The sequence below is a fragment of the Necator americanus genome, chromosome IV (assembly GCF_031761385.1).
Source record: "Necator americanus strain Aroian chromosome IV, whole genome shotgun sequence".
Taxonomy (NCBI): Eukaryota; Metazoa; Nematoda; class Chromadorea; order Rhabditida; family Ancylostomatidae; genus Necator; species Necator americanus.
The window spans coordinates 33,887,826-33,903,653 of record NC_087374.1 but is presented as its reverse complement, the minus strand read 5'-3'; the positions used below and the strand labels follow the sequence as shown (position 1 = coordinate 33,903,653).

At 39.7% G+C, this 15,828-nt stretch overlaps 1 protein-coding gene across 2 annotated transcripts in view; it reads left to right on the top strand.

Annotated features, from left to right (window-relative positions):
• The window catches only part of RB195_003584 (uncharacterized protein), a gene marked incomplete at both ends in the record, with an annotated part of 29,420 nt that extends 14,647 nt beyond the window's left edge, over positions 1-14,773 (top strand). For both annotated transcript variants that reach the window (XM_064201296.1, XM_064201297.1), the window contains 36 exons: positions 1,956-2,087; positions 5,226-5,413; positions 5,564-5,618; positions 5,713-5,822; positions 6,003-6,097; positions 6,194-6,293; positions 6,574-6,655; positions 6,852-6,959; positions 7,076-7,182; positions 7,249-7,387; positions 7,467-7,688; positions 7,752-7,919; positions 8,128-8,224; positions 8,473-8,567; positions 8,630-8,772; positions 8,850-8,975; positions 9,046-9,186; positions 9,348-9,489; positions 9,558-9,685; positions 9,748-9,867; positions 10,024-10,093; positions 10,379-10,501; positions 10,586-10,705; positions 10,814-10,912; positions 11,020-11,187; positions 11,290-11,381; positions 11,810-11,948; positions 12,648-12,764; positions 12,825-12,950; positions 13,389-13,490; positions 13,556-13,653; positions 13,733-13,862; positions 13,938-14,066; positions 14,179-14,318; positions 14,383-14,596; positions 14,663-14,773. In XM_064201296.1, the coding sequence (XP_064057177.1) occupies positions 1,956-2,087; positions 5,226-5,413; positions 5,564-5,618; positions 5,713-5,822; positions 6,003-6,097; positions 6,194-6,293; positions 6,574-6,655; positions 6,852-6,959; positions 7,076-7,182; positions 7,249-7,387; positions 7,467-7,688; positions 7,752-7,919; positions 8,128-8,224; positions 8,473-8,567; positions 8,630-8,772; positions 8,850-8,975; positions 9,046-9,186; positions 9,348-9,489; positions 9,558-9,685; positions 9,748-9,867; positions 10,024-10,093; positions 10,379-10,501; positions 10,586-10,705; positions 10,814-10,912; positions 11,020-11,187; positions 11,290-11,381; positions 11,810-11,948; positions 12,648-12,764; positions 12,825-12,950; positions 13,389-13,490; positions 13,556-13,653; positions 13,733-13,862; positions 13,938-14,066; positions 14,179-14,318; positions 14,383-14,596; positions 14,663-14,773 (4,476 nt within the window). The remainder of the gene's footprint in view (positions 1-1,955; positions 2,088-5,225; positions 5,414-5,563; positions 5,619-5,712; positions 5,823-6,002; positions 6,098-6,193; positions 6,294-6,573; positions 6,656-6,851; positions 6,960-7,075; positions 7,183-7,248; positions 7,388-7,466; positions 7,689-7,751; positions 7,920-8,127; positions 8,225-8,472; positions 8,568-8,629; positions 8,773-8,849; positions 8,976-9,045; positions 9,187-9,347; positions 9,490-9,557; positions 9,686-9,747; positions 9,868-10,023; positions 10,094-10,378; positions 10,502-10,585; positions 10,706-10,813; positions 10,913-11,019; positions 11,188-11,289; positions 11,382-11,809; positions 11,949-12,647; positions 12,765-12,824; positions 12,951-13,388; positions 13,491-13,555; positions 13,654-13,732; positions 13,863-13,937; positions 14,067-14,178; positions 14,319-14,382; positions 14,597-14,662) is intronic.
• Positions 14,774-15,828: the final 1,055 nt, after the last annotated feature.

Below are 15,828 nucleotides of genomic sequence, written 5' to 3'. Positions count from 1 at the left end.
AATACACAGAGTAATATGGAATAGTTCGACGGAAATGCGGCTTAGATCTTTTTGAAAAGAGGGCAAAGATTCAAACGAATACATTATCTAACATATTATCAGGTAAACAAGTAATTGAGTGCCTTTTCTATTCCTTTTTTTCTAGTAATCTGAGAAATGGAAATAAGAACTATGAGTTTTTTTCTGCCCTTTTAGTAAATAAACTTAGATTTTCCTTCATTCAAACATGGACTAGTCTGAGAAATATTGCTTCAGAAGTCAATTTCTTTAGTCCTCTATTACAGGCGTGAATTATTGTTATCATGTCTTGTGCAAAAACTTCGAAGAATTCATAGACAGGTGTTTAAGAATTTTTTTTCTTATTGATACAATTAAATCATTACTTCAGTATCGAGTAAATAAGGCTCTGAAGTTTTTCGTTGCCTCTGCTACAGTAGTGTGAGCTTAATTGTGCAGAATTGCCATAATTCGCCACCATTACTCGACTAGAACTGGCTAATGGTTTTTAAGTGTGCGTGAATGGTTTTTTTTCCAGTGCCGTGCGTCACTCCAAGTAGTGAAGGGATATTGCTGAAGATGAAGTAAAAGATTAATTGTTCAGCTTTGTCTAAAGGTCCAGAAGTTACATGAAAAGAGGAACTTTGATCTTTAAGGGGATCAATGTCTAATTTGTAGACGGTTTCCACCGCATCAATTTTCAAGATTTCACTTATACCGATTAAAAATATTTAAATATAATTTTGTAATTTTTGCTCAGTTTTTTTAAAGTTTTGAGAATTTCTGTTCTTTCTCTTTTCTGGCTCTCTGGTGTCGGGTGATTAACAGTATTTTTGGAGAAAGAGAACCTTACATCACTTAGATGATTCGTATATATTATCTCAGATTAGGGACCTGCTTCCGGTGGTTCATAGAGGATCGATATAATGCGCAACATAGATGCAATCCTTCTTACTCATAACTTTATTAGCGGACGATCGACGCCGAAAATGCTAACCATATGGCAGGTCGAAGTCGAGCTTACTCGGCAACATAATCACATTTGTATCTGTGTGGTCGGTCAGCCGTGAAGGCGACCAGTTGAAGCGAAGGCATTGGAAATCCATTTAGGCATGCCCTAGGGTGGGTTCGTAGCTTGGTGGCGTCGCTAGATGACGAACTTTGTGTGTGTGGTGATGATGGGGCGGGCGTAGATTCGATAATCGCGCCCGTCCTCGTAATGACAACAATTGCGGTCTGCAAATGTTCAAGAGATGAGGGACTTGCTGAGAAGTTCGAAAGGTCAACCAAGTGATTTTATGGAATTTTCAAGAAGGTTGATATAAACGGGTTTGATTTTCACGTTCAAAAGTATGTACGATTTTCGTTCATGCAGCTATGTCTGAATCATGAATAGCGCGCTATCTTCTTCAGCGGATTAGAAAATGACAGTCAGTTTCCGTCAGCGATAACTTATCAGTTGTTTGTTAATCTACACATTGTGGTTACAGCTGCGCTAAAGATAGCATTTATGAGAAAGTGACATGGAAATGTAGGGGTTTAACAGTATCATGTCATTGTAAATGAAATACGACTTCTGATCACCTGTGGTTTATATTTTATTAATATTTATAATTAGTATGACTTTTGACGCAACAGTGACGCAGTTCCCATTGTCCGGGAGTTGATTTTCGTGGTCTAAGATATTCTCAGTCGTGTAAAGATGGGAAGCGTGATGGTAATACGGTTGTAAAGAAGGAAACCGCTAAAATTCCATCCACTTTTATTAATTCTTGGACTTAGGAAGGATTAAAACTTTTCAATGTACTTAGCGACAAAATAAATTGAAGAGAAAGTTTGTTATTATGAAGTTGGCTAAGTTATTACAGTTTTCTGAAACTGAGCTTCGAAAAAAGTGACTTATTACTTTTTCTGGCTTTTTGACTTTTTTTTTGACACAAAGTGCTTTTTTTTTCCAGACCATTATCCATGACTCAACAACGGCTGAAGTCTACGCTACTGAAGAAATCTCACCAAATCATGAACCAGTTCTTGCGGATTTGGAGTTTAGCGAAAATGGCCAATATGCGTATGTGTTAACGCCCAGCAAGGTGAGTATTAATTTTTTGAGTGTGTTTTTTTTTGAATTTTTTCAAGCTGACTATTCGACCGTTTTGATCAGATCAGGTCAAGCCTTGTTATGAAGTTCGGATGAAATATCAATTATTGCATGCACTCTTTCTTTTCCTTCTTTTTTAGTGCTAATCCCATCACCACTGGAGCCCTAGTTATGCGCTCTCTAAGAGTCTCACGTGAGAAAAAAAACTGGGGTGAAAAACATTGAGGGGGAATGGCGTCGGTCCCAATTTCAAGCCTTTAAAGTGGCTGTTCTTTTCGTTCATTTTAAGCAGGATCGAGAGTGCATTGGAAATTGCATCGAAGCTGAGACTAACGGATGTTCAAAGAATCACACCGACAATACCAGGCTGTGCTTGCGAAAACCGCATCGTAAATCTGCTCGTTGGAACTGATGAGAAACAGTGGTTAGGGAAAGCGTTTCCAAGCGAAACGTGTTTTGAAGCGCTTTGAAAATATTTGTACAGCTATCTTTACGTATAAGTTTGAAACTTGTTTTCTATGGTTCACCTGCAGCATTGTTCAGTTTATCTTTATGGATGTAATGGTACATCCGGTGATTTAGGACAACAAGAGCCTAAAGATTTCTAAAGGCATTACATTTCATTTTTTTTTAGAGAAATTAATGATATGTTTTCCTCGGAACTGCACCACATTTCATCTGCGGTGGTCTTATCTCATCGTTGAGAGATGTAGCTATATCACTGAAGTGCAAAGTGTAATATTTGAAGGACTTCAATTCATGTACAGTGATAGTTCAATGTTGAGTAGAGTCAGTCCATGGTACGAAGCTCTCTTCCTACTTTTTTTTCTGACAAAAATCGTTGAAATCGAATGATTTTGGCGAATGCAACGATGTTCCAGTTTTCGAACCTGTTACGCAACAGATTATTTGAAAAGTGATCCCGACACTAAAATTTTCCGATAGAATTGATTTATTTCATTTATTGCATCAAGAATTGTCGGTGATCGTTATTGTATTATCAACTTTCTAGAAATAAGTGGGGGGGCAGGTTCAAAACAACGGGCAGAATTCAGTATCCTTAAAAATGATAATATACATAAATAGGTGTATATTTGTCTGAAGTGCTTATAAATCAATCTAATAACTTCTAAGAATGTTGCTCTTATGAGAGCTAGCGTGAAGCAACTGAATGCTGTTTTTTTTAATTCTTCATATTTCTGTATTGCCTCTTAGTTTCGCGTGTAGTTTGGGATTTCAACGGCTTCCAACTAGTATCAGCATCGCTGCGCCCGATTTCATTTCAAAATGAAGGGTTTTGGTGAATTCTCGTAATTAGCAATTCAAAGACACCGGATATCCACTTGAGTGCACTTTCTGGAGACGTCGTAGTGTCTTAATTGGAGCAACTCATCAGTCGTTAAATGCTTCACGACGCTACAAAGGGACGGGACGAAAGGGGCGCCTAAAAGGTGAGCGAAACTAGGTGAAGCGCCACAGAATGACACTACTGTTCTCAGCTGCTCTAATCCGACACGAAGACATTGCAAGATTGCCGGAGTTTTTGTATGAATACGATTGATATAAGAAAGAATCCATTAAACGGCAGAACGAACAAGTTTCTCTCAAGCTATGCTGAGAACTTCCTCGAATTATCATATCCGAATGGTTAACATGTTGGTAATGAGCCGGTGCAGCACGGCTGCAGACCGGTTCAATTGACATTTGATGTCTTTAACTGTGCACTCATTAGTCGCAGACGGCCGACGGCTGTCGCCTATGTTTGTTCCTTTGGCTTTGTCTGTTGACGTGCTCGTAAGATGCAGGAAGGGATAGAAACTGTGCTGAAGCTATACAGATTCATTTTTATGGAATAAGGAATGAGGAGGAATAATATCTTAAATTATGATGTGTTTGTCCTCTTGGAAACTCCATAGGAGTGATGATTCTTCAGATATTTGGTGGTGGGAGTGAACGCTAATTATCCACAAGTATCGACGACAGGTATCCTGCTTTAGTTCTTCTTTCTTCTGATCTCATCTACATCACAATCCTAATTATTTTCGTCTTTTGTTCGTAGTCGGTCAGCGACCAGCTGATTAGCTCTGACATGACCAGCATAGCCCTCTTTAACAATGGTATTTGTACGTTGTAGAAGAGCCGCGCCGACCTAACCTGATGACTACTTAACATCATTCGCCGAAGGTTAAGAGCACCTCGTATTTATGTACAATGCGCAGCGTAAGGGGTGTTGCGCATACAAATAACTAGCTGCTATTATTAATGGAAAAACTTCGACCATTTGAACTCGTTTCTGTAACATTTCTGGGCTTTTGCAACATTTGAAGCGAGAATACACTCTTTTGATAGGAAATGACGAGTGATGCTCGTTGTCCATTGTTTAAGACGAACGCTATCGTCTACGAGGATTGCCGGATGTGCGGAAGCGGCACGCAAGCAGTGCTAGGAAATGCTATTGCCACATCAGCGCCCAGTAGTCAGAATATTCGGCCGAACAATAGGTCTATAGAAAATTGGGGTCCATCGTACTTAAGAGCATAACGCTTCAGACGAATTTAATAATGTGCAAGCAGAGCGGCAACGTTTAATAGCGTCAAATTTAGCGGCGCGCTCATTTGCACTCATTAAAGTACACGAAGGGACCTAGCTCTGGGATAGGGTCTAACTTTTTACATTTAACCATGTGGTCGGCTGCATATCCATCTGGTTGGAGGAATGCATATCGAACATAGTTAAATGTGCTATCCTAGCTTAACTGGTGATGATGAACTTGGCAGCGTTAGGTCCTTGCAAACAAGTTATCATATTGACATCTAATTGAGGATATTCATAAAAAGGTCCCTAGAACAAACTAGAAATCAGGAGAACGACTTTGTTTTATTCCTGATTTGTAGACTATTGATAACATGGATAATGTGAAGCTAAGGCTGCGGTTTTTGGAGATGGAAAGTGGAATCTAAATTCAATAAATATTTTTGAATATCTGTAGGAATGTGTCTGCTATATAAGAAACTTTTAAAAATCTGACAAAGGTTATTAAAACTATAGTAGCTCTGAATATAGCTGAAATGACATCTCCGTTAATGAGAAATTTATGGACGTTGTGCATAATTTTATAGCTGCCTTTCAGATTGTGAAAATGAGGACATCAGATTGCACCGAAGGAGCGGCAACCTGTATCACTTGCTTAGCTAAACGAGACCCATTCTGTGGATGGTGTGTGAAGAACAGCATTTGTACAGAAGAAGATACTTGCGAACGTGTTTTGCCTAAGACAAGTAGCGGATGGTTGGATTTTCAAAACAATCGTTGCCCAAAGTAAGTCCTCGAGGGATCTACCGCTTTGGGTTTTATTTTTCGTTCCGATTTCTGCGTTTCGAAAATGTTTCCTTCGAAAGATTATTAATAACTCATGTACTTTAAAGCGAACTTGCTTTTAATATGGATTTTTAACCTTGATTTTTCCAGCATCAAAGGTGTTGTCCCGGATAAGATCCAAATCACAACGGCAGACTTTCTCAATGTGAGTTCATATTCATATCAGACACTGTTAACATGTGGAAGAAATTGCTTGACTTAAGCACTTCATCTTATATCAAAAAGGCAGCTGCATTTAGGTAAGCTTAGAAAATATGGGCGACATCAAGGGCAGACTACAGTGTTCCTTTCGATTTATCGATGGGAAGGTGGTGAATAGTGAACCCGCTAGACAGGATCCGCATGACGGGTGAGCTGATTTTGCTTTGTTTTTATGATGAGGATTTATGTTTTAGTGGTTTGTTTTCTTTGAAAAAATCAAGAATGAGTGTGACTTTTCATGGAATTTTTGATTCCAGAGTAATATGTAGATTTCACGGATTAACAGACATCCCTAGTCTTCCCTTTTTTACTTCATTTCATATTGTAGAACTCTGAGATGCGCTACTCCACCGATAAATCGACTTCCCATGATTCCACCAAACGAATCACATCATGCGGCGATGTTAAGTATCGTAGCGGAAGGTTCGTGTTCAGCAATCAGCATTTTTAGTTGATTTGCAGTTGCTTCGATTCCTTTTTTCGTTAATGTTTATAAAAAAGATCGAACCGTTATTACAGGTCGAATAACGCCGATTGCATCGACCAACTTCTCTTTTTACGACTGCAATAGGTACACAACGTGTTCGAAATGTGCAAAAAGTGAATTCCCTTGTGACTGGTGAGGACCCTTTTCTTTTTGCAATAATACAAATTAAGAAGAACAGAGTTTGTTCTTTTGTTCGCTTGATAAATTGAATTTTGTGTATAATCGCGTTCGAATCTCCTTCCTTTCGTTAAATTTCTATTTTTTCTCTTCTCTTTTGAACGATTGTATTTCGAGTGTGTTCCAATTGCCCTCTCGTCTGTTGATAGTCGGTTGGGTAGTTTTTTTAGCAGCATTATCAGTCGATTAGGGTGATTGATTTAAAGAAAGAAATGCCATGAATGCTGTTTTTTAGGTGTCTCGAGTCAAATGAATGTGTTGCGGGAAAACTAACAGAGGATAAGTGCCGAAAACAGCATATAGTAAATGGTTTAAATGTAAGTTTAATTTATGCATGACACGTTAAAAAGGATGAAATTAGTGGGGATTCTGCCTCCGTTCAATAAGAAAATCCAAAAGTTCTAGAATGTGTCTTATCCTATGTAGCCTAAAATGTGGTGGGAATAAGTAGCATTCAATGCTTGCTGCAGTCTTTTGTGGAATTTCATCACAAAGCTTTGTTTTTTTTTTAAGCGGGAAGGACATTCGCGAAGAAAAGGTCCTCAGAAATGTCCACATATTGTTGCACCGCATACCAAACTTTACGTTGCGGCAGGAGAAAGAAGGAATATTTCTGTGAAAGTGAGTTGGACTGTTTTGCCTCTCGATTTTGTTTTTTTTCTGCTTGTCTTCCTCATCACCTGAACACGGTGTCCAGTTTGATTTTAGTGAATTCTCAACTGAGTAATAAATTTTAGGTTCAAAATCTTGATCCAATATTCATGACGGAGTTTCGATGCCAGTTCAGAGTAGGAAGCGTTGAGCACGAGAAATCTGCTGTCAAAACATTTGACGATAATATCATGTAAGAGTATCATGTATCTTGAATTTTAATCAAAGTTTCGGATGTTTTGAAACTTTTTCCTCACAGATGTGATGAGATGCAGTTCGATCACTATGGATTAGGAATGTCTGGAGGAACAGCTCCTGTTGAGTTCAATGTTGTATGGTCGTCGAGCGATTCATCGAAGAAGCACACATTAGATAATGTTGGTGGGGTGGCTGTGGAGGTAAGGAGTGGCAGATCCCACGAGTTTTCAACAATGCTTATAGTACTCTCTTATGCATAGTAAATTACATCTTCCTAAGGTCTACAAATGTGAGGCTTTGGCGTCCAACTGCGGCCGCTGCCTAACCCTGGATGGTGCCAAATACGAATGCGGTTGGTGTGCGATTGATAGCCGATGCGTAAGACCGATGGCATGTCTTGCGAAATCTCCGCAAGACTGGTTGAACAGCACGCAACTATGTGCAAATCCGGCTATTGAAGAGTTCGCTCCGAAAAAAGGACCCGTCGGTGGAAAAACGAAGGTGCTTCCAGATACCCCATGCCTTTGTTTTTATGCATCTGACCTTGAGTTTTTTAATCTTCAGTTGCGAATCACTGGATCAAATCTGGGCCGCAGATATCAAGACGTGTCAGGTGCGGTGATTGTAGCGAATGTTCAGTGCGCAGTAATACCAGCCGAGTACCAACCAGCGACGGAAATTGTCTGCGAGACGGGCAAAGCGGCTATTAAGAACAGCAAGGGGCCTATCGTGGTTAGTTTGGGAAATCTCTTTTTTTTGTTTGGATTTTTGCTTATGTTTGGGCACTGGGAATGCGATTTCGTGGTCAACTTGTAGGCTATCGGAGCTACTTTATTGGTCCACAGTGAATTCGAGAGAACATGTTACCTATCAAATGTTGTTTTTATTTGAATTACCACACGATCTAAAATACTCGTTAGATCTCGTTTTTTTTTCTAAGGTGAGACTCCGTGCTGATGACGCCAACTACGCAGCCGTATCAAAATACGATTTCGAATATGTTGAACCGGGAGTGTCATCGGTGAAGCCGAATAGAGGTGGGCTGCACTTTAGAGGAAACTCTTCTGTTTATTTACTTTATATTGGCATATTTGATGGTTTTCATGAAATTTAGAAGTTTTTTTCTAATGTGTTTCACATCTCAATGGGTTGTTTTCCTTCATTGGAAATGATTAATTTTTAGAGGGGAAGTTCTGCACAAAAAAAAAAATTTATTTTCATCTCTAGCGAAGCTCATTAATATATAAACAGAACTATATTTTTCGAAAATCTTCCAATATTTTAGGGCCAAAATCTGGTGGTACTGATGTCACCCTATACGGTACTGATCTGGATGCCGGCAGCGAAGTACATGTTTCGTTTGGTGAAGTGAAGTGTGAGGTATGTAGAATCAGAACATTATCTGAGAAAAAAAAAAACTAACTACAGTGCGCGCTTTTTAGGTTCTCTCTCGGAAACCCGATCAGTTAATTTGCCGAATGGGCGCTGTGGATTCAGAAGTTGGGGTTAGCAGCAGCAAATCTCTTCGGCTAGACTTTGATGGTTCTCCAGGGCGTGTACCATATCAACTCACATACGAATTTGTGTGAGTCGCCGGATTTTTTTTTTCATTTTTATTGGGAACGAAATTTTCTCAAGAAAAACAATTTCCTACTAATTCAGTTCAAATCCACGTGTGAGCACAATAACGCCAGCAAAGAGTATCGCAGCCGGTGGAGTACAAATTGATGTAAAAGGAGAAGGATTTGCTTTGCTGCAAAGGCCAAGAATGGTTCTCATTAGCGATCGGTCGGGTTTTGTAGTGTATCTGGTGCATGTCGTTAAACGTGATGCTGTTGCTGAAGATGATATGTTTTAGAGGAGTTATCCAGGCAGGGCCTGTTTGCGATGTTGAAGACGATGGGTTAATGATCTGCCTCTCTCCGGGGCTTCCATCCGGTGACACTGGAGGGAGACTACATCACAACTTCGCCTTCGATTTTGATGGAACAATTACGGAGTAAGTTTGAGCTGGGAAATTTTTTTGGCACTTTTTGTTCATTTTTCTCTGCGAATAGTGGCCTAACGAATTTATGAAGAATGTCTTCTGGAAGCTAAACTTATAGTGTACTTTTCTCCTATACTGTATAAGTAACGTTCTTATGTACTGTATGATTTAAGGAGCCGGCAGATGGAGGTATATCCGAATCCTAAAGTAGATCAGTTTGCGGAAACCAGATTCTACCGTCCGGGTGATAACTATCTCACCATTAACGGTGACGACTTGAACGTGGGAGCCATGGAACGGGATATCAAGATAACGGTACAGATATATCTGCACTAAACAGTTGTATATTTAACGTTGCTGCAGTGATAATTTTAAAACCTTAGGTTGGCGGTGTTGATTGTCAGCTAACTGCCTTAGCGAGAAAAGTCCTGACATGCAAACCTCCGACAGAGAAACCGGACTTAGAAGGTGGTGTCCAGCCAGAAGTGATGGTGAAAATTGGGAATGTCAAGTAAGTGGCATACGTTTCCATGCGGGTGTTGCTGAATGCTGGAGAAATCTCATGTTTTCTAGTTATAACATTGGCCAATTGTCCTACGATTCTCCTTCACTCACATCTGGTATACTGCTGGTGATTCTGATATGTGCCATAGCTATGTTGTTATGCTTATTTTGCTTAGCAATCATGTATAGGTGAGTAAATATTTCATTCAGAAACGTACTATTTCACGTCTTTAAATTATAAGCTATTCCATTTCGTCTTAATCGAAAGGGGCTTTCGAAATCCATGTTATTTCCTTTTGCTCAATTTCTTTCTTGGACTATCACTCTAACTCGTGCGGAATTCAGGCGAAAAACCAACTCCCATCAAAGACAGATGAAATACCTGAAGACTCAGATGGACACTATTGAAATGAAGGTAATTTCATCTTCTATGATGTTCTTCTATTCTCGTCTTTCATTTTGCATTTTTACTAACTTCCCTGTTTTTTTTGTGAATTTTAGATTTTTCTTCCTTGGAAATTGTATTTTCTAGTTTTAGAGTATCAAGATATTTTCCAATATCCACGTTCAAGTTTCTTTCCATCGATTTTCTGTTTTTCGAAGCTTCATATAATTAACTAAGGATTTAGTTCTATCAAGTCCTATTATTCTAACGTAAAAACCAATTCTTTTTGTTCCAATCAAAAACAAATCTCATTAGGTTGCTACTGAATGCAAGGAAGCGTTTGCGGAACTGCAGACGTCATTGAATCAGTACACAGCCGACTTGCCCTTAGGGACGCCCATTGTGCCATTTTTGGAATATAAGGATTACTGTGCGAGGGTACGCAAGAACAACTTCATGCACTCTATTATTATTTACTTGTCATTTTTGTATATCATGGATTAAATGGTCAATCAACTCCAGGTGCTATTCCCGAACAACCCGCATAATCACCCCGTACTTCGAGATCTTGAGGTGGACAGTCAGAAGGCTGGTGCGATCGAAGCTGGCCTAAGAGAGTTCCACAAATTGTTAATGAATAAGGTGGGTGACCGGGAAAAGCCTGATTTTTTATGTCAGCTGTTGTCTGCTCTGAGGTGTATAGGGAGTAGTTCAAGAAATCGAGATTCTGATCCACATGGAATTTTCCAGACGTTTTTCTTGACAATGGTGCGAACTATGGAATCCAACAAGTACTTCCTCGGGAAAGATCGTGTCTATGTTGGGTCGTTGATAATGGTTGTTCTGCAAGTGAGCCTCTTTCAAAAGTTTTTGGAACTGGAATTCTACATTTTGCTATTTTCCAGTTGTTTTGGCCCTTTTAGTTTGAAATGACTACTTCTTAATTTTGGTATTAGGAGAAGATGGGATATTGCACGGAAATGCTGAAGCAACTTCTCAGAGAGTTGATCGATCGCACGGTTGAGAAGAAATTCCAGCCGAAGATCTTATTCAGAAGGAGCGAAAGTGTTGCAGAGCGCATGCTAGCGGCGTGGTTCACTTTCTTGATGCATGACTATTTGCGGGTAAGTTCAGTGAGTAATTTTCCTTGATGTGGCAGAGGTTATGCTAGTATTGGGAAAGCGAAGAACCCGAAAGTTCGCATAGATTGCTTTCTTTTTTTACAGAATTTTGCCGGCAAACGACTGTATGACCTTTACTGGGGCATAAAACAACAGATGGAGAAAGGACCACAGGATGCAATTACACTAGAAGCTCGGTTGGTACTTAAACTTTGGATAAATTAGGTTCTATACCAGTAGTATCGTCAACGAAGATCATTTCCTCCTAGATCACAAAGATTATAAAGATAACATGATTACTAATGTAACATAAATCAGCAATCGTTCCACTTAATTTCGCTACCTTTTGGAAGAATAATATGTTTTGGGAAGAATTTTCACGATCTTCGTGAAGACTTTGTGTCATGCTCGATGAAATTTCTTTCTGGAACGTAAACGGTTCTGTTTTCGTGTTTAAGTCTGTCACGCCTGTGTGATGGGCTTTGGATTGTTGTGGAATTTCTTTTTTGTGGAGCATTTTTTTTTTGCCAACCACGTTGACGCTCCATTTTGGAGCACTTTTACTCACTTGCTAATTCTGCTTTTCCACAAGAAACTTCTGAAGAAAGAAGGATAAATAATTTAGATATTCTCTATCGGAAGAGAAGTTGTTGCGTGCAACGTTCGAGTACAAGGAGTTGACGATATTCATTGCGGCTGATTCGATGACCTACACTCAACCGGACATGCCTGTACGGGTGTTAGATTGTGACACAATTACTCAGGTTGGTCAGATGAAAAGATACTGAATCCTTTCTTCCCCTTTGTCGTTTTCCAAGACTTATTCCTATAGATTTTTGCGGACCAAAAGCCAATCAGATAAGTTATTAAGTGGTGCTTCCATTTAGTTCCTAATTTATTGATCGATGATGAGAAAAAGTCTGGTGAGAAACAATTGAGTCTGTTGAGATGGTGTTAGTGTTGCTCTTGGTTGGGAATTTATGAGTCTTCGCTTAATTTATGGCTATTGCGTTGTGATGAGTTTTTTCTACCTGCTCTGTGATACGTGCTAATGAGGGAAGCGATTGGATTTGGATCAAGGGGCCCACATTTGTTTGTTATTTAGAATATTTGATTTGTTCTTGACATTGTTTTACCATAAGAGGATGTAGTATTAGAGGAGAACTTCTTTTCCTCTTTCTTATAGTACCAAAAGACAAGAAACGAAGAAGAAGGAAGTGGTCGCATACCCCCTTAATGTTAGCTACTCGCTAACACCAGCAGCGCAAACTGGTTAGCTTATACTGCGTCTGCACGAGAAAATTAGTTTGCTTCGCCAGCCTTACCTGTCACAAACTCAGAGGCAGCCTCAATAGATCCGTGTAGTTAGGCGCTTCAGCCGTACCCCTACTACTAGTTGGATGGGGACTTGTAATAGAACAGGGTGTTCAGTAGTAGTGAATGATTGAACGTCGCAATTCTAGGTCAAAGAAAAATGTTTGGACGCAAAATACCGCACAGTCCCGTACTCGGATCGTCCCAGTGCGAACGATTTGGACTTAGAGTGGCGGACCGGTATCAATGGACGCATGGTGCTACAAGTAAGTGTTGCCCTTTCGGTGTTCAGTCACCTGTAACGTCACTTATCTCTGTCTCTTAAGGATATCGATTCGACGTCCCGAGTAGAACCAGGTGGATGGAAGCGACTGAACACACTGGGACATTATAACGTGCCCAACAACTCCGTTTTAATGCTAACAACTAGGCAGAATTCGTTGTATAATTTGGTAAGCCGTTTTTTTCTTTCTTTTTTTTTGTTGAAAATTCCGAAAATTTCCTAGTTGTAAACTTGTGCCATGTGGGCGTATGTTGAAATGATTGCATAATCTAAGCAAGTTACTCTTCCGTTAATTTTTGCACAATTAGTGCGAGTTTATTTTTTCATTTTACAAAAAAAACAATTTTACAAAATCGGATCATAAATCTGCGCGTTTTTCGCAATTTTGAACTCTTGAAGAAGTCACCAATGTTCGAACAGGTCCTTGTATCTGTGATTGAGTGCAATGGTTTCACGAGAGAAAAAACTGAACTCGTACATGGTAGCAATTACCTGCAGATCAGCAGCTGTTTATCAAACTTACTCCTTTGAGTTTTCCTAAGAATTCGATTTTCATTTCTAGCACAGAATAGGACATGTTTTTTCCAAATGAATTTCCATCTTTTAGTCGCTACTTTCTGAAAGAAGCGAAAAATCAACACTTAGCCTCAAGAACAGTCCCACTCTCTCACGACCATGGGTTGGAACGAACAGTAGTAGTAACTCTAAGGTAAACCATTCCTTAACTTATTCACTCCACAATCAGTTCTTTAACTAATTTTTCTATCAACGCAGGATGCCGAAGGTCAGAAACTTTACCATCTTGTCAAACCCAGTGAACACGGTCCAACTGAGAATCAGGAGAAAATGGTCACAGAGATCTACCTCACTAGGTAATTAATATCTGTAAAGTTAGCTTTTGTAACTGTTCTTAATCATATCTGTAATTCTGATTTTATACTACAATTTAAGGTTACTTATGATGAAGGGAACGCTGCAAAAGTTTATTAATGACTTGCTAGAAGCCATATTTTCGACTTCATCAAGATCTGCACCTCTACCAGCAGCAATCAAGTACATGTTTGACTTCATGGATGAGCAGGTGAGAAATTATTCTTTTTTTTTAGGTATGTATAGAATATTTTCTTGAATATTCAATCTAAACAAGCATATTTAGGCACTAGAGCACGGTATTACTGATGCAGAAGTGGTGCATGCTTGGAAGAGCAACGCATTGCCTTTGCGGTTCTGGGTTAATCTCATCAAAAATCCACACTTCTTGTTCGATATCCAGAAACCGACAAAGGTAGGCGAAATTTGGAATTTTTACTTGATTTTTGGTTATTTTGAGTGGATGGATTTCAAAGTCTTCGATAACGGGATTAATCCTATTCACATTGTTACGAGTCTTGCTACAGGTGGAAGGATGCCTATCCGTAGTTGCACAAACCCTCATGGATGCTTGCTCCACGCAGGATCACCAACTGACGAAAGATTCGCCGTCGAGTAAGCTCCTGTTCGCCAAAGACATGTACCAGTATAGAGATTGGGTGGATAGGTTGGTGTAACTGTTTTCCATCTTCGACTTCTCCTTCGCTGTAGAGGACTCTTTGACTTTCCAGCTACTATTCGGATATTGGGCGATTACAACCGATATCCGATCAAGACATGGCAAGTTTGTTGAACGAGGAGTCGAGAGTGCATCGCGGCCAGTTCCATGTGTTTTCTGCGTTGAATGAGCTCTACAAGTACTTGGATCAGTACAAAGAGCCGATCATGGACGCATTGGAACATAACGAACATGCACAAGCAAGTCGGTTACCGGGTCGACTTCAGGTGAGCATCGATGGATAGGAATTATCAATGTTAAGATTTTCCCTAAAACTGATGAATTTCTTCCAGGACATGCTAGCGTTGATGGAATCAGATCAAAGTCGGACAGACTACGACAGCTCGACTCTAGGCATCGGCTACAACTCGAACAGTCGGCTGATGCCACGTGAACGGTTGTGATCAACAGTTGTTTGCTGCCATTCGTCTTTCGTCTCTCCATTTTCCCTTCCGAACCTAGTCGCGTTGATATCAATAATTCAATCGATTACCGATTGACCGCACGCGAAAGGTGGTCATGTCTGCTAGTCTGCACGGGTGTAGTGCGCGCGTGCGCCTCTAACGCGCCACGGGACGTTGTCCCCATTAATGGCGCGAGATTTGAAAATATAAACAAACATAGTTTCGAAATTTGGCTGTGATTCTTGCGATGTATCATAGAGTTCGTAGTTCGGGTCGTGTTCGATGTAATGCATATGTACCAGTGATCGAAATGAGGTATGTAAACTGTAATTTTTTTGACTGTTTTGTTGTTGTTTATAGTGGTTGTTAGGGGGCATTTCATGCGCATGTTGGAACCCTCGCTCCATTCGTCCTTCTCCTCATTGCAAGCCTCATTCATTATGATATGTATCCGTTGTGCTGCTCAAAACGTTGTATTAAAAAGCCACTGAATAACGATGGTGCTTTAGTGATTTCGCTTAAAAATTAAGCTGTCTCTCATGTAAGCATAGGATTTGTCCTCATCTCATCTTGTGATTGAATTCGCTATGCGCTGCGTAGTGTCTTCTAGGTAGTAATAATAAGTATGAATTGAATTGAATGCTAATGAGGCTTGGATCAAATTGTGAATGTCAATATCTTTCAAATCTATTGTTGGCGATTCTTATAATGTCGAATATACGTCGAGTACAGGGATCTGAATAAAACTTATTGATTTCTATGACAATGTATTCTGAGAGAGATATGTGATGGTGAATTTCTTATCTCTAAACCATAAGCAAAAAGCAACGTGCAATCGATCATTTGGAGAACCGAAGCGGAGAGGTTCACCAAGATTCGGTGGGTTTTGGTGGAATGGATACTACTTGCTCCGGACTGCCATTCTTTTTCGGAATTTTGCACACATGACGAAGCAGTGATAACAGATCAAGCAAAAGATCGTTTGAATGTTATTTATGATCCTTTCTAAACGATATGCTTCACTTATTTAAATGTAGTTCGCAGTCATGCAAGAG